The sequence below is a fragment of the Brienomyrus brachyistius genome, unplaced genomic scaffold (genome assembly GCF_023856365.1).
Source record: "Brienomyrus brachyistius isolate T26 unplaced genomic scaffold, BBRACH_0.4 scaffold44, whole genome shotgun sequence".
Taxonomy (NCBI): Eukaryota; Metazoa; Chordata; class Actinopteri; order Osteoglossiformes; family Mormyridae; genus Brienomyrus; species Brienomyrus brachyistius.
This window is the reverse complement of record NW_026042319.1, coordinates 664665-682949: the sequence shown is the minus strand read 5'-3', so window position 1 is coordinate 682949 and position 18285 is coordinate 664665. Positions and strand designations below refer to the sequence as shown.

The 18285-nt window shown below is 44.5% G+C and overlaps 1 protein-coding gene across 4 annotated transcripts in view; it reads left to right on the top strand.

The window, feature by feature from the left end:
* LOC125722941 (interleukin-1 receptor accessory protein-like 1) overlaps positions 1-18285 on the top strand; it is a 242827-nt gene that overhangs the window by 101840 nt on the left and 122702 nt on the right. For all 4 annotated transcript variants that reach the window (XM_048999237.1, XM_048999239.1, XM_048999238.1 and 1 more), the window contains exon 3: positions 1844-2123. In XM_048999237.1, the coding sequence (XP_048855194.1) occupies positions 1844-2123 (280 nt within the window). The remainder of the gene's footprint in view (positions 1-1843; positions 2124-18285) is intronic.

Here is an 18285-nt window from a genome sequence, read left to right as displayed (position 1 = left end):
TATATGCAAATGAGGTAGCCCCACCCGGGCCAGCTGTGCCTGCGAGACAGACATCTCTAGTCGAGTGGGGATGAGGATGCCACAGTCAGCCGTGTGTGCTCTCTCTTTTTTAGATACGCGGCGTGACCAGAATAGGTAGCGCGTGTCACGACAGCGCTGGGCGGGAGCCACGCGGTCGCCTCCGTGTCGAGCGGATGCTCACACACATTTCGTGCGCTTCAAGGAGATTTATTTATTTGTTTCCCGAATCGATTTTCACTGTTGTGTGGTCCTCTTGGTAAGATGAGGAGATACCAGAACAAAGAAGGGGGGGAGGGGGGGTTGCAGCTCTAGTTCACATTCCTGACTATTTCTTCCCATTGGAAGCAGCTTGTGGTGTTGCACCTCTGTACACTAATTATTATGCACGTAGATCTGTCAATTAAATTTAAATAAAACAAACACATAAAAGGTTGCCAAAGCGTTTCCCAGAGAGAATAATTACTTTATACAGTAAGGAAGCTTGGGGAAAATTCCTGAATATTTAGGCGTGGTTGCGTGTTTAGTGAGTAGATCTGTAAGTGTATTTGTTAGTGTGTGTGCATCCACAAGTCCTGCTGTCCTCCCGGATGGGGGGTGGGGGGTTTGGTGAGAGCTCTCCTTTCCCATAATGCCGTAGATTTGAAATTCACTCACCCCGAAGCCACCCCCAGAGCAGCAGAAAACAAACTCCGTCAATTAATTTACGATTTCAATTAAACGATTTCAGTAGCACAGGGTAACTGGCTGCTAACTAGCTATCTGGCGTCTGTTTAGCAAGAAAAGTAGTGAAATATAAAAAATAACTGGAATGTAACCAGAGGTGGTTTTTTCATTTGCTCTTTCACGCCCTCTAATCAGACGGTGCCCTAGGCGGTTGCCTATGTTGCCTACAGGGTGGTCGGCCCTGTGTTCAGGTACATGAAGTAAAACAGCTTTAGTACTGTTCAGCCGTGCATCACACCACACCATGGGCTATGTGGCATGAACTTGCAGGTGAAAAGTGTTTGCTTTCCGTTTCGCTGTGATCATGGCAAGACACGTGGTGCTTCACCAGTGCACCTTCACAGTCTGGGAGGAGACAACTGCTGGGGAATCCTTGACACAGGCTGGTTGACCCCATTGATGTTTCACGCCTTTAAACTGGGAGCCTTAAGCAAAAAACGGGCTCATCTAGAGCTGAGGCTCTTCGAATGCTACCGAAATTTTAATCATTCTTCTTCCAAGCCCCCATGTTTTTGCTGTAGACATTTATCAGACCCTAAGGAAATAGGCTTAGACATGACACTTAAAATAGTTGTATTTATGTAATAATGTGCAAACATCAAATAGCAGATGAGTGATACGTTACAAATGCACTAATATTACATTTTTCTTGTTCCATCAGTAACACTGCAAACGAATTATGTTTTTTTTAACACATTGTTAGGTCTTTTTATTAGCTTTGAATTTTTTTTCCACGTAATGTAAAAATTTCCCTATAAAAGTTAATTCTGAAGCCTTTATTTAGTAGCCTGTGAAAACATAATCTCATTATATTAGAAACAACAGATTTAAATGATGGGATGACTGTAGCTCTGACAAAAACGGAACTTGTTAAGCCTAATTAGCGGACGGTACTTTTCCACGAGCAGTGTTTCCATGGCAACACCCTTCACTGACGCGGCACACGTTTTCACACACATCTTTCAACACGGTTTGGTCCATTGAGTTCCGGCCTTGACTTGGTGATATGATTGTCTTTGATGTTGCCCAGTTGACGCTAATTAGCTACCATTTTCTCCCCCCCCCCCCCCCCCCCCGCCCCCCACCCCTTGCTCCTCAGTGGACGGCTGCACAGATTGGTCGGTGGACTACCTGAAGTACAAGGTGCTTCACGGGGAGCCAGTGCGGATTAAATGCGCCCTGTTTTACGGATACATCCGAGCCAACTACACTCACGCGCAGAGTGCGGGACTCAGTCTCATGTGGTACAAGAGCGCAGGCCATGGCGACTTTGAGGAGCCCATCTCCTTCGACGGACTCCGCATGAGCAAGGAGGAAGACGCCATATGGTTCCGACCAGCAGAGCTGCAGGACATCGGACTCTACTCCTGTGTCTTAAGGTGAGTCCCACGCGTTCCCCTGGTGCTTCTTAAGATACGTTTATTTGGTTTGTATATAGACGAGGAAGATGGCATAATTAATTAATCTTGCATTCTGGAGCACGTGAGGGAAACAGTTACTGGGTGGGGTGGGGTGGGGTGGGGGGGGGGGGGTTGTGGATGAGCAGAGTCACAATCCCATCTGGACTGATTCAGATTCTCTTGTATAGCGGATAAGGATTGGAGTCGGCAGACCTCGTAAACAGCAGAGGTTGAAAGACCTCCCATGGTTTCTCTTAATGAATCCGCAGTTCCACAAGACCCAGAGAACACCGGACAACCATCCATGCTGAGCTGGGCGGGTGGGGGGTGGGGGGTGGGGGGGCTCGGTTAGCACAGTAAATTAATTTCCCTTCCATCTCAGGGGAACAGTGAGGTGCCTAGTCGACGTCGTCATAATTCTCGCGCCTCGTATCCCTTGTTATCGCTGGGGGGGGCTGGGACGGACAGAGCCTTCTCTCTGCTCCTGCCGAATTAAAAAAATTAAAGAATAAGAAAAGATCTGCACGTGATTTATGATTTCCATAAAGTGGGAATGTTCCTGCCATCTAGATCATGCCAAGAAAAGGTTTCATTAACACAAAGGTCATTTACACGCTGACGAGCGGCACGACGTGCCCCGAGGTCGGCCGGCCTGCTTCTCCACAGCCACAGCCCTGCAGGGATTACAGAATTACACCTGAAACTCCAGCTGTGGAGACTCACCATTCCAGTAATTACTGGAACTAATTTATGCAATTAAGGCTGACCAACAGGCAACGGCTTGTTGAGGACGAGGCGCTGGGCCTCGAGAGATGATCTTCTAGGGTGGGAAACAGAGTGATTTTAGTAAATGTCACTGTTTTGCTTCTCTGCTTCTCCAAGGTTTGATCACGCCTCATGTCTAATGGCCATGTTCAGTGCTCTGAAACATTAAGCTTTCTTCTCACCCTAATGAAAGCTTCAGGCCCTCGCTATGTTCACCTCTGGTGTCGCATCACTTGTGGGTTGTGGCTGAATAGGAGGAATCTCTCCATGCTCTTCTGAGTATGTACTTTACTTGAAGGCGGGTGGACTGTGTTCCTCATGGTTATTATGGAAGGTTAAATGATTGTAAGAGGGAATTGTCCTCATACAGCAGTTGGCATACAGTACAAGGTATACCTGTACAGACTACTAGGTTACCAGTTCAGGATCTAACCATTCAGCAGCAATTAACCTGAAATCCTCCACTACATACAGTAGTAGCCATATAAATTGGTGAAAGTAACTTTGCAACTACATGTCCAAAATAATGTTATTTTGTTCGTAAGTCCAAAAATGTGCTACGGAACTGAGCACCCGCTTCGGTTCCAGTGGTTCCAGAGAAATCAACTCACTCTTGATTAGGGTGAAATTAGAGACGGTTTAACTCAATTATGGGAAGCAATCAGTCTTCCACAATTGAAAGAAATAACTGCATTTACTCTGCAGTCTTGGCTTGGCGTTGATGCCGTGATGTCAAGAATTCACTTCCAGTGCAAAACAGTTTTGTCAGACCTCAGACTTGTTGACTACCGTGCCCCCCGACCCCCCGTAAACGCGCAGATTATTCATGGTCACTGTGCCAGATGTCTAATTTATAGTCCTCCTGCAATTTCAACATCACCTTCTGAACCTCTTGGGTATGTGACCATTGATTTGTTGTCATCCCAAGGACAGCTTGCATCTCTACAGATATGGAAACAATCCCCCTAGATCATAGTAGTAGGAACTGGACACTGTCTTCAGTTACCGGGGTTTTTCAACATACTGACATATTGACATTTCCTTAATCATAAGACAAATTTAACTGCCAGCTACATTTGCATTTTTAAACAGCACACTGGGTATAAAATGTGAATATGAAATGCCCTGCACTGAAGGCCCTTTAAAGGAAAGATTCCTGACGCTTCATTGCTCTGAATAAAACAGCGGATTCAGCCATATAAAAGTTTAGACATGAATCCTATTCAAATGTTTGTATAAACCCAGACAGTTCAAAGGGAATGTTGCATTTTCTGTCAATTCACAGTATACATTATAGCAATGTGCAGCGACCATATAAATGATTATAAGAAAGGAAAATATATGAATGAAAATCCAGTCTCAGCAACAGTATGAAAAATATACACACTTAAAGAATACATGCTGCATGTCTTGGCTCATATATAAGAGGATAAGTTTGTTTAAATCAGTGTCGATATGCATGATGATATTGTGATAACATATTAACTCTCCAAGCAAAGTGCGACTTTTAATGAAGTAAATGCGTCATTAGTCCAGTTTGTTTTGAAAGGCACTTTTAGACAAAGCCGTAAGTTACACTGAACCTGAAAAAGCAAAAACTTTAACAATAACAGCCTTTTTTCCCCCCCCATAAGTCTGGTAGCCTTCGAACATTTCATTCCCTCAAGGGTGTCTGCATCTGATATGTTTTAAGCGAAGTTTATATTAATCCCATCCCTGGCATTTTCATTTACTGCTCTTATTGTCTGGAGATATCAAATCCATAGCTTCGACATTGTGTAGGACCACGCATTGCATTTCCCCAAAAACAAACTAATGTTGCTGTTTCATTGATTCCTGCCATGGCCTTCTGTGGAGTTAGCATTCTGATAGCGGTGGCTGCATTGTGTCCACCCTGGGGTGCCCGGGAAGCAAACCGCATCTCCCTCGCACCCACAGCGGTTTTTGGTGCAGCCGTATTATGAAAACGTAGCTTTAGGAAGTCAGGTCTAGCTGCTTGACCCTAGTTTGCTAGATGAAATCAGGTCCTGGCCAGATGCTGACAAAGGCTGCCGTCATTCCAGCTTTGAGGGCTTGGCATAGAAACGTGGTTTCTTCTCAAGATGGTGTGGTAATGGGGGATGCTGGAGGAGCTGTCAGGCTCACGTGTGAGATGACACAGAGCCAACATGCTGCCTGTATTCTACAGATACCCATAACCCATAGTTATCTTGTATTCCTTCTTGTCATTGACGTGTGCCCACCTATATGATCGCGTTGGCTGAATTGCTGTCAGTGTGTGGCGCTGCTTGCAGAACATGGAGATGCTTAGCCCACCAAAAAACGGAGCACGTGCAGCGTAGGTCAAAGCGGAACACAAAACGGAGTCCGTTGCTCATTTGAAAGCACCGGTTCATAAGACGAAGCTGACAGCCTCGGCTGTTGAGATTGAAAAGAAGGTGCTAAAACCTGGCATTGCAGTTAATGGCTGAATAATTCAGGTAACCTGGAGATGAGCTCAGCCATCCTGGCCAAACGGCTGGAAGTGAGGCGGCTCATCACCGGCAGGCTTGGTAGGAGCTTGGCAGTGGTTTATCGGCGGCTTTCTTATGCTGTCTGATGTAATATCACATGTATCTGACACAATCGGGAAGTTCATTTAAATATACCATGCGAAATTAAAATTTAATGCTCGCTCCCCTCCGTGCCCATAGTTTGTTTTAGGATTTTATTTCGGATTTATGGACGACCTTGCATGTTTTCACACGTTGAGTTGGGATTGGGTAGAATACACTTTGATTTTGGAATCTCTACCTTCTGTGTTTTTCTTGGCGGCAGCTCATCTATCATCTTTTAATCTTCTTGATGTTTTCGCAAGACAGTGTCCTCTGCCTTTGTCTTACGCATTCCTCGGATTGGTTTTGTGTTTGTCGCTTTCCTCAGGTGCTTTTTCTGTGCCATCAGCGTGTGTTGTGAAGTTTCTGGTACCCTCACTGCTGCAGATTGAAACAGCTGGACAACCAGGTGTTACCCCTGGGAGCGACTGCATTCCGTCAGGGCCAATAATTACCCCAATCCAGTCTTTGTTGAGCTTTGGCAAGGAGGCGGAGTCTGTCGAGTGCCAAAGTGAAGTGGAGCCAAGTTGAGCTTTTTTGGCTCTTATGACGGGACGTCAACAGGAAGTCGCATCCCTTTTCATTCAAGATCTGCTTCCCATCACATCATACCAAAAAGCCAGCTATTATTTAATGCGCGTGTCTGCTTGGACGCTCCCACTCATTACTGTCTCCTTCACTCTTTCTCACCCAATTGTGTCTTGTCTGCTTTTTGATCAGTGCTTCCCTGCTCATTCTTCCCACTGGCACGTCACGTGCGGCATGGTGGTGGAGGTTGACTCAGACCCTCACTCAACTGGCCGCCCCCACCCACCCGACGGTAATGAAGACGAACCCCTCACAGCGCCGCGACTGAAAGAGCCCTTAATTCCACGCCATGCTTCATCTGACAATAAAGGGACGACACAAAAGGCACAGATAGAGATGAGCTATTCTTGGTGTCAGATTCAAGCCTTTATTTATTTAGTCATTCCCCTGTTTAGCCTGCAGGGAATGGATTTGTCTGAATACAAAGCTATTTGGGTTTGTCATTTACGGTTTTCGCTTCTCCTTGTCTGAGGATAAAGACAGGTGGCAGAATTCTGTGGGAGAACATCAAGGTCGCATGGAGAAAGTAATGTGCAGAAGTAGCAAACAGTGCAGCCATATACGGTGTCTGTTCCCATAATTCCATGCAGAGTAAAACAGAGAATGTTCATGGTCAGCAGGTGATTTTGATGCTCTTGTTGCTCGCGGGTTTTTCAGGGTGATTTTGCAGAATTGTTGTTATTTTCTGTGAGTGGAGGAAGCCGTCTACAACGAATTCTGGTTTTATAATGATCTATACGGTTTAAGACTGGTATATCCATGCCCAGGAAATCCATTCCTGACTCAGAGATGGAGTAGCTTGGGTCAGCTTCCGGTCAGACCTGACATCTCATTCAAGGTGGGGAGATCCCTGTGTTGCTGAATGACTGTTCTTGTATGCATCTGTATGCACACCTTCACAGTCAAATGTTCTCCACAAAATGTTCTCTTAATTGCATTAGTTGAACACCAAACGGCATTACTGGTTCTTGCGCAGTGCACTGATGACCTCTTGTACCTGACAGAGATATGAACCTGTGAACATACACTCTCACACCTTATACCTCGTCACATCTCCTTCCCATGTTTTTTTTTTCACACGCCCAGGTGTCATACGTGTATTATATAGACTCAGAACTCTATGGCTGTGCTCAGCCTGTGCTGGCATCCCAGAAAAGAGTAGTGGAAGGTGGATGTGTAGATGCACCTGCCTGCCATGGTTTATGGAATTGCAGGGGAACTTAATCACATTAGAGAATGCTACTTCTTTAAAAGGCAGATGAAGTGTTTTGTTAAGGGAGGAATGGTAATCTGATTTAATTGGAAGTGGCAGCAAACAGATTGCACGTGTGACACAGGGGCTTTCGTGTTATTTGTGTTGTTGTGTGAGTGTCGGTGCTTTCCAGCTTCTGCCGCTCATCTGTCTCTGGTCTAAGAGGGACCACCCCAGAGACCGATGGGTGTTTCTCAATGCCATGAACGCAAAGATCATACTTGTGGTCTTAGCGAGACCGGTCTCGCTAACTGGCCTCCCAAGGGCAAACTTGGGGCGCCATGAATCATGGGATTGATCTCGTTTGGTGAGGATGCAGCCCTTGTGTCCTTCATATCTGGGATGGAGCAAGACCAACATCCAGGGATTTTTTTCCATCCTCTGTACTTCTGTTATTGAGTAACTTAGGCAGTGGAAAATGACATAAAACGGGCACACAAGTGCACATTAACGGTCAAGCACGCATATTGAGACAATTGAGAGTTGTACCACTTCCAGGGTGCTGGAGGTTCTAGTCTAAGGAGCAATGTTTGTAATGTACAAACGAAACAAAATCTGCAACTACCGCTAAAATGAAATTCTGCTTCAAAGTTTTGTATAAACTATAGTGCTATTTGCTTTTCAATGAAAATGGAACTAGTTCAGACTTCTGGCAATCTGTAATTTTAACATACTAAGTTCCACGCAAAGCCCCACCCCTACATGGAGGAGCAGAGTGACAGGGAGCCTGGAGACTCCCAAGATAAAAGTTTTCCGTTGAGCGTTTTGTGGGAAATGGAAAGCCCGGACAGCCAACGAGGAATCGGCTGACATAGATTTCCAAATCTCTTCAGTATCAACTCTATTTATATGTATGGCATAAATATAGTTTTTCTGTAACATTGGTGGTCATTCCTCACATTGTCCTCAATAAAAGAGCTAAAGACATTTTATCTTAACCCAAAAGAAGCCTCTTAGGTGAATGTAGGCTACAAGTGATGTTGAACGGCACCTTGAAGGTACTCCATTTTTATCTTGTTGCGAAATGTGTCAGTGTTGCTTGGCGTAGGAAGTAAAGTGTTTGTAAAGGTTACTCCCATTCAGATGCGGTCTGACTGATATCCCTTTGCAGCATATTGATGATTTTATTATTCTGTATAAAAGGGCCGATCATACCTCAGAGGCTCTCTGTCAACTTAGCAGCATCATTATGAGTAAAATATCCGTTTCCAAAATGTCAACATTTTATAGAGATTATGACATTATGGAAATATCTCTGTAGTGATTATGCATAATTCATTTTTTTTTTACCGTCTGTTGAATAATTCAGCTGTAACGTTAAACCCCGAGAATTTGTTTCTCAGCAGTATATTTAGGGGGCTGAATCGTAAACATGAGTGTATGTGCCTGTCAAACTCATAAGCGGTACTCATGACTGCAACAAGGCACATCTTGATGCCAGCTATGGCCTTTCAGCGCGGAGACAGGCTCTCTGCGGGGCAGGTCTGTGGATGAAGGCCGGAGCCGCTCGATTTGACGGTTAGCACAGCGGGTGGGGGGGGCGTGCATCAGTGCACTCATCCCAGGCTCCTCTTCTGAAGGCACCGATCACACTTAGCTGCCAAGAGATCAGTTCCTTGGGATGAACTGAGAAATTCGGTTTCTCAGGTTGTGTCCTGTCAGACAGGCACTGGCTCCAGATGGACAGGGAGTCTGTTTTGTACGCCAAATACCGCTAAATGGGCCACAAGGTGGCGTCATAGTTAAAGAGGTGGGAAAAAATCCTTCTGTTTTGCTTCATTCGATCAGTGTCTGTTCTTTATCTAAATATATCCATTCAGTGTCTAAATATATAACGGATGAAGCTGTGAATTGCTTTGGATGAATGTGTCCACTAAGCAGAGAATGTATAAATGCACCAATGGCGGTCAAAGCCCTTGTGGGCCAGCTTCACTGCCCACGGTGTCTCGGACGGTGCACTGTGTGCAGTGCTCTGTGTACCAGGCGAGCGGCACCCCTTAAAACCTGGCACCGTAGGCCAGAAATGAATTTAGGAGTTTGGAGGGGGTCCTGGCCTAAATTTATTGTTGGGGCCCTACCTACAGTGTAAAATGCTGTTGGAACAACTAGAAAAAAATGTTGGGTCCCCCCCTACAATTCAGGGCCCAGGCAAGCCCATGCATATCCACTGGCCTTGCCAATGTTGGCCACCTATGGGTGATTTGCATTGAAGTACACACTTTATATACTCATCGCAGTCTGGGTAACACTGGAGATCATCATGATTGCTGCAAATGCCATTCCTGCCCAAGGTTACATGTTGTAAAAACGTTGACAGTGTCAGTATATGTATGAAATCTTTTGCTCTTTGCATTATCATAAGAATAATTGGCTGATGTCATAAATTTCCGTATAAATTATATATATTTTTGCAAGCTAACATATCAAGTCAAACTCTGTACCAAGAAAGTGACAATAAATTAGGGATTATGGGGCACTGTGTCCAAAACTGTGCCATTAAATTATTATATACATTTTTTTTCTGGCTTCATCAGGCTATAAAGTGATTCCAATCCATCATTTCTGCACAAATTTAGCATTTTTGCTGCTAGGTGTGAATGCTCTTCTGCCGCTATGTACAGTTCAGTGTGATAAATCTTTTCTCAGCATCTCTCACTCAACACAGTGAGAATATAGAGCATCCATCCCATCCGTCAGGCTCGGCGGTATCCACGGAGATGTGTCTTTGACTGTGTCTCTGCGTCACTGCCAAGCAGATGGCTTCCATCACCACAGTGACACTCCCGAGTTCCCGAGAGCGTTGGAAAGTTGCGGCCGCCCGGTTTCTTGCCCGTTCCGCTGAAATCCAGCCGCGCTGAAAACACCACGGCACGGTAGCCCGCGGAGGCGGTGAGAAGGAGCGGCGGGAAGAAGGGATGGTGGGAGATCTGTGAAAAAACGCGGACAGAGCCGCGGAACAGAAAGGAGACGTGCGACTTTGAAGCATTTGGTCTGCAGAAGATGAGGACTGGGAGGAGGAACAGAGGAAAGACATATGACTCGGGAACAGTTGACGGTAAAAAAAAAAAATGCGGATGGAGAGCTGGAGGAGGTGTAAAAATGTGGAAGAGAGCAGACAGGACTGCCTACAACTCAGATCATCAACTCCGGAGCACCGAAGATGAAAAGGGGGGCGAGGGGACTGTAATGCTGGAAGTGTCTTAGAAACGTATGGCAGCTTTTACATCACAAGGCTTCAGAGGAGCAGAGGGCACAGAGGAGGCAGGAAGGAGCTGCCTCCACCGCATCTTTTGCGGATCGGACTTGCAGGTCATCCTCTGTGTTGCTGCCGCTCTCGTCGTCATCGTCCCCGCATGCCTGATCCTGTTTCAGTTGCGACAGAAGATGGCCAGCTTCATGAATGCGTTTTCAAATATGCCTGACCTGTAAAGCATCACTCCTAGTGTAGGAAACGGAGCTGTCTGTTCAGCAGAGCTACAGCTTTCTGAGGTCACATGACCCGTGTCTCCTGGTTGGGCCCCATAAAGCAGCTGGAGGTAGAAAAAAATAACCACACCCATGTCTTGTCAGTGATATCAGTCAATATTATTTTAAGCGGCACCTTAAGTGAGTTTGTTACAGTATCTGGTCCTTCCTCATCGGTGTCCTCCCCAGTAATATGTCTCCCTTATCCACTAGCCAGGAGAACCACTGTTCAGCCAGTCTGGCTGCAAGCGCTTCCAGCGTTATGTCCTTTTAAACCCTGCTTGGCTGGACGTGTGCAGACGGAGCCTGGCCACCAGGGCGGCGAGAACTGAGAGCGGAGACACTGACCTTCTTTCCTGGTGTGTCGTTGGGCTTTATCGCTCAAACGAAATGTCAGAATCAAATTGCTTGAGAAAATCAAATTGGCCCCATCTCCTCTGCCAAGCCCCCACCCCATCCATTAATAATAAAAAAATAAAAAAAAACCTCGCTTGATTCCAGACACATGTCTCAGCTGCCACTCAAGGGATAAGTGACCCAATTGGAGAAACAACATCAACTTTTTTTTTAATGTAAAGTCATAACTTCAAGCTGTAGGGTTTGCTGAAAATGTGAAACTGCTTCTGGTAAACGATGGGTCCTGTTTTTGAGCTTATTCTGGGGGAACACAAAAAAAAAAAGAATCCGTTAAAGGCTCTTTGGGATTATCGCGAAAAGGCCCGTTAAGGACGTACGTGACAGAAAACGCATTAAAAGTTACGAGGAAGGCTCGCTGTTTAAGGTTAAGAGAATCCTGGAGCCTGCGCTGCTCATGCGGGAGGTTAGGTATGTATGAATATGATACGACTTGTCAAAGAGGTTTAAAAGTCTGTCGATATGGAGTAAGCTCAGTGTTGCATCACTCTTTCTTTGAAATCCACTCCCTCTTCACATGAAAACATCCCTGTAAGGCCTTTGCGGTGCGTCTCTCTGTGAGATCCTGCAAATCTCTGCTTTCCGCACTATCGATTATTGCCCCATGCTGTCGCAGTCATTTTTCATACCCTAAGAGCATTTTACTGGAGCGGTAGTTGTTTTGTTTTTTTTTCCTTTGCATATTATGCGCTCACTGGCGACTTTCCTAAGTCCACCTGCTTGTGTCTGCCCCTCCAAACAGTGAACCACGTGGCTGCAAGTGAATGCATACAGATATAGACACGGTCAAGGGGTCCACATGCTGTACGGTCTGGCTGAGCATTTCTAAGAATGCTCTGAGAATTTCTAGGAGGCGTGATCTTAGAAGGGATTTTGAATATGGCGTGACTATTGGTGGTTCTAGTATCTCAGAGCCGCCTTCATGGGATCTTCACGCACTACCGTGTCTGCGGTTTACGGAGAATGATGTCGGTGAACAAAAAACAACCAATCAGAGCCATTTCTGTGGCGGAAAACGCCAACTTAATACAATAGGTCTAAGGAGAATGTCCAGACAAATGAAACCTAACAAGAACAGTGCAAACCGGCAAACCAAAAACATGCAAAAGTAACAGCTCAGAACGACAGCTTCTCTAAAGGCTTCTCTAAGTGCAGGACTCGTCTTTCGTGTAAGCAGTTCTAGTGGGATGCTTCCAGAAAAGTGACTATATATGGTGTGTGTTACATAAAAGCTAGTTAAATGTACCATGAAAGCGAAGCTCTGATTAAATTAATCACTGCGTGAATTTCCTGGCGATGGCTGACTGAACCCACTGATCAGGGTCTGTTCTCTAAAAAGTGAAGTGGAAAGATTAGTTTATAAATCTCTGTGTCGTTCTCACGGCCTCTTCACACTGTGTCCCGCTGGCAAGGGGCCTTGGGAATGTGCACATCCCCTGATGTCTGCGTACAGGTACAGCCTGTGTTGGTTTTCACAAGGCAGAGTCTTGGCGGTAGGGGTATATCGTCATCGTGACATGCACACTAATCACGTTGCAGGATGTGCAATGCCATTTAAGCCAGTTTACATCTCATCATGCTGCAACTTTTTTGCCACTTGATACAAAAGGAAATCTCACATGGTTCTCGTTTTCCATGATTAATCTATAAGAGAAGTCTAACATAATTTACTCTGATTTAAGGGGTTTTGGATACAGTTTCGCTAGTGAGTAACATGCAGGCTCTGCTTGCACAGCGAACCACCAATCGCAATTATGGCTGTGTGACATGCGATATTAATATCAACATTGCATGTTATGCACATGCAATTCTCACATCGCAAGGACTCTGACACCCAGGTTAAGATCAGGCTTTTTCATACCATCATACTATCCGGACTTATACTGTACAGAAGTGTATGGTATTTTTAAAACATAATTTTTCGCAATTTAGTTCCAGTATTTTGCATTCTTGGTGAAAGATTCAACGAGTGTGGGGCAGGGTGGGGGGGGTGGTTAATTTCACTAAAACATTTTTACTTTGTCATAGGAAACAACGTAAACGTTTCAATTTTAACGATTGTTCCTTTTTTTAAGATTATCTATCTTATGTATAAAAAATAGTTTTAAAGAGAAATGTACTTATTTTTAGCTCTATTTCTGGTTCATAAATATCGCGATATTTATTGCAAAAAAAAAAAAATTCAAATCACATGGTAATACCTGAAGTTTTCCAATATCGCGCAGCCTGTCGTGGCCTTTTTGCTGATGTCGTTACCTTATGCACTCACAGATCCAAAATGTGCTCATAATGATCAGCATGTCACAGTGCGGTTACAGGAAGTCACACTGCATGTCTTAGCTACGGCAATGTGCAGAAGTCTTTGACAGTCAAACAAAAGTTATTTAGGTGTGAATAGATCAGCCCATGAGTGATGTCACCCCAGGTTGGGTCGTTCCCCGCCTTCTGCCTGTAGCTTCCAGGATAGCCTCCGGAACCCCCTTAACCCTGCATTTCACAGGCGTGTATAGCAAATAAATGAATGGATAGTTAGCCAAAGATGCTATGTTAGTGGTGAAATCAACAAACACATGGACGCGTTGGATAGTTACTGTAAATGCTGACGTGACTTTCCCGACAGGCCTACAGTCGTAGTTTTACACCAGCAGGAAGATCATTTAAGCATCATTTTCTTTGACTGCCTAAGACCTTTGCACTGTACTGTAAGTTAGTGAATTAAGTAATATGGTTTGTAGTCTGCAGAAGCCTGTAATTTCAGTCAGTAATGAAATCAAAGTGTCGCCTAATGCACCTGGTTTGCCACTAGAATTCAGAATTCACTTCCTGCTTTTTTGTGTCCCATATTCTTAGTCACACAGGTAGGGCCGATTACCCAGAATTGTTTGCATGAACTGGCTCTAAGGTTGTCATTTTTCTCTCCTTTGACCCACCATCAGACCATGAACTCCTATTTCTAACCGTTCTCCCAGATGTCGTGAAACACGAGTAGACACACACACACACACACACACACACACTCGAAAGGTCTGCCAGCTGGAAAAGCATAAAATCCATCCTGCAGCTTCTTTCGCCCTGTTGCTGCAAAATATTTGAAGTAGTTGACATGCCTTGCATATTTATTTAGAAAATCCTTCCCATGATGCACTTGGGGCCGGTCACTGTGTGAATGCGTTGTGACTCAGCATTTGCCAGAGGATCCTGTGCGTATGGAGGTCTCCCATGTTGCCGGCCTCTGCCTGTCACGGTGTGCGGCCGCATTTTCCACTCAGTGGAACGCAGATGAGATTTCAGCAGACACCGGCCTCTGAAAAACACAGCGTCCCCTTCTGGCACCGTCCACCCACGTCAGTATGCGCTGCTACACCCCTCTGCCTCCCCCCCCCCCACACACACACACACACACACACATGCTTAATCCGCCCACGCTGCATGCTGACTTGGCCAGCTTTACGGGAGGAGGAGTTTCGGAGGGGGAGAGACGATTGATAGCGGACTCTACCTTTTTAAATGGATGGAAAGCATTGGGAGTGGGCTGGGGGGGGCAGTGAGGGGCGTGTGTGCTTGGCCCACAGTCCAGCTAATGGCGTGGCCCGTTAATCACCTGGCCTCGCACGATGGCAGGTGAGTTACGAGCCGCCCGCAGGTGGGCCTCCTCCCCGGCTGCCATACTGCCTGACCTTCGTAAATAACTCACCTGTTGCCTGAAGATTGATTCGAGTCCGTCGGTGGCCTTGGTCCCGTTGGGGGACAGAGTCCTGAGTGCGTGGCGAGGTTCCCGTATTTACAGGGGGGAGACGCATTCCCAGTCTTGTTTACGGTTTCCTTGGATTTAACCTCTAGGCCACCAGACTCATCATCATATTTTCCTTATGTTGTCGATAAATTAAGCACCAGGTCAAGTGAGCATTTAGATTCCCCGCTTGTTTAATTTACTGTTTTGTCTGCTCCCAGTATTACAGCACCTCTTACTATGCCGGTTATCAGTTTCCCATCAGGCCTATTCAGGTTTGCAGAGCATTATCACTGCTTTCGGTCTTCTGCGGAGAGTCCGCAATAGAAGAAATCCAGGGACAGGCATAGCAGTGGCACTGAAAACAGACTCTAGGCTCACATATGTGCAGCTGCCCCCCCCCCCCCCCCCCCCCCCCCCGCACATCCTCTCACAGTGAACCTATTAATTATGGAACGGACAAATCATTAGCCTGTGTTTTCTTTCCCCAGAACTGCGAGAGGGAGCATTGAGAAATTCACTGGGGCTCTTTGTGTGGTTTGGAAACCAAGACTGACTGCGAAAAGGGACTCTCTCTCTCTATCCCTCTCTCTCTCTATCTCTCTCTCTCCCTCCCTCTCTCTCTTTCTCTCACTCTGCCTCTCTCTATCTCTCCCTCTCTCTCTTTCTCTCACTCTGCCTCTCTCTATCTCTCCCTCTCTCTCCCTCTCTCTCCCTCTCTCTCTTTCTCTCACTCTGCCTCTCTCTTTCAATCTGTCTCAAAATGTGCTGCACTGGCACAAAGGAAATCTTTTTCGGTTTTTCCCAGGGCATCTAGATGATATTATATAAATTAGCCAAACAGTCCACCATATACACACAGAATAAATGAAACATGGCCAGTAAATAAAGCAGTTACAACAATCCTGCTGTCTGTCTGTCTGAGTCTCAGACTGGGGCTGGACCGCAGTCGGAGCATATGTGACCCAATGTGGAAAGGATTAATAAAACGCGCTTAAAGGCTTAGCTGAGTGGAAAACGTCTGCGTGGTCCTGGAACCACCTAATCTGGACGGGGCAGCTGCTCCCATCCGACAAACGAAACAGAACGAGACCTTATATCAGAAGGAGCAACATATCAAAGCACTAATCTAATGGCGGATCAAAGCAGCCTCTATAGGCATTATTAAGGAACATTAATAATAAGCACCGTCTTCACATGTTTTTAATTCTGTTTATATTTTGTTTGTACTGTGTTTAGGTTCGGTCTGTATTCGGTTTTTATTCCATCCATATTTAGGTTGCACTGTGTTTAGGTTCGGTCTGTATTCGGTTTTTATTCCATCCATATTTAGTTTGCACTGTGTTTAGGTTCGGTCTTTATTCGGTTTTTATTCCATCCATATTTAGTTTGCACTGTGTTTAGGTTCGGTCTGTATTCGGTTTTTATTCCATCCATATTTTGTTTGTACTGTGTTTAGGTTCGGTCTGTATTCGGTTTTTATTCCATCCATATTTTGTTTGTACTGTGTTTAGGTTCGGTCTGTATTCGGTTTTTATTCCATCCATATTTTGTTTGTACTGTGTTTAAGTTCGGTCTGTATTCGGTTTTTATTCCATCCATATTTTGTTTGTATTGTGTTTAGGTTCGGTCTTTATTCGGTTTTTATTCCATCCATATTTAGTTTGCACTGTGTTTAGGTTCGGTCTGTATTCGGTTTTTATTCCATCCATATTTCCTTTGTACTGTGTTTAGGTTCGGTCTGTATTCGGTTTTTATTCCATCCATATTTTGTTTGTACTGTGTTTAGGTTCGGTTTTTATTCGGTTTTTATTCCATCCATATTTAGTGTGCACTGTGTTTAGGTTCGGTCTGTATTCGGTTATTATTCTGCCTATATTTCCTTTGTACTGTGTTTAGGTTCGGTCTGTATTCATTCTGTATTCAGTTTTTTTAGTTTTTATGTTGCATCTATAACGATTGAAATTTCAAAATCTATTCTGCTCAAATTTCAGAATCTATTGTTTATTCTGCTCAAAGTAGAATAAACAATGAATTCAGGTAGTTCCCAAAACCGCAAAACATTTACTGAAGATTACTGTTTTTATTGTACAAGTTGTTTTAATAATATTTTCATTGAGGATAGTTGATTGAGTTGCTCTGGGCAACAAATAGATTATCCATATTTTTAACAAGAAGAAGCAGCTGATCTTTTACAATTTAAGAAATACTTTTACGAAACATCCAAATACGAGAAATAGTGATGGCATGTCAGGCTTTGTACTACTTCATAATTCATATTTTGCTTGTCCTCGTTTTAGATTAATAAGGTCTCCTGGCTCCCTTATCTTTTATATTCTCTGCAAAGCAATTAAACAAAGATGAAGATGTAATATTTTTATACTTCTAAAAGTTATCAAGGGTATTTTTTTATCTGTCTTTTCCCTGGTCCTTTTGCCCTCTGCAATGTAAACCACTTCCAGTGTTAGTGCTATCCTGTAATTAAGCTTTGTCAGAATTCAGAAGAGATTTATATAATGCCAAATTAATGTTCCAATTGGCTCGTGTGCTGAAACGTTTCTATTGGTAGTCCGTGTGCTGTGAAGAAGGTTGTGATTGGCCAGTTATGAAGCATAAAGGTCTTTCACCTCCACATGTATGAACTTTTACAGTATTTCTCTGTGGCTGGATCCCAAGTAGCTCTGGCCTGACCCTGGATATGCCGAAAGCGCTTCACGCAAAATGGGTGAAAGATGCCGATGCGAATATCCAGGACTTGCCGTCGTCTTGGCGTCTAGCTAGCTGTGAACATTCTGAGGGAACTACAGCTTTATTCAGTTCAATTCTCAAGAAAAAAATATGAAATATAATTAAAATGTAAAAAAAGGAACATAATTTATTTAGTAGGTACAGTACCTACATACATGATACCTATATGACTGTTGTTGTTTTTTTCTATACTGTTAAGTACATCTATATTATAGACATAAATAATATGCCACATATCCAGTGATCTTTTGCATATATATTACTAAGCTGTGAAAAATATATAGTTTAATGCATAAATTATCATTTGTAAAGCAGATATTGAAGCTTATCCCTCTGGACGCTGAACTGAGAAGGATGGCTGGGGGGCATTTTGTACTAAACTGTGTAAAGGATTTGAGCATGTGACCTTGGAGATACCTGATGTTTTAGGTCACGGCAGCTTCCCCATATACACCTGCCTTCCGCCCACTTCCCAGTCCTCCCAGGTAGTGCTGTATTTCCAGCAGCCTGTCCACTGTAATGAGATGGTCCCCGGCAACTTCTCAAGTCTTACTCTGCAAACTGTCAGCCAGGATTTCTGTCTTT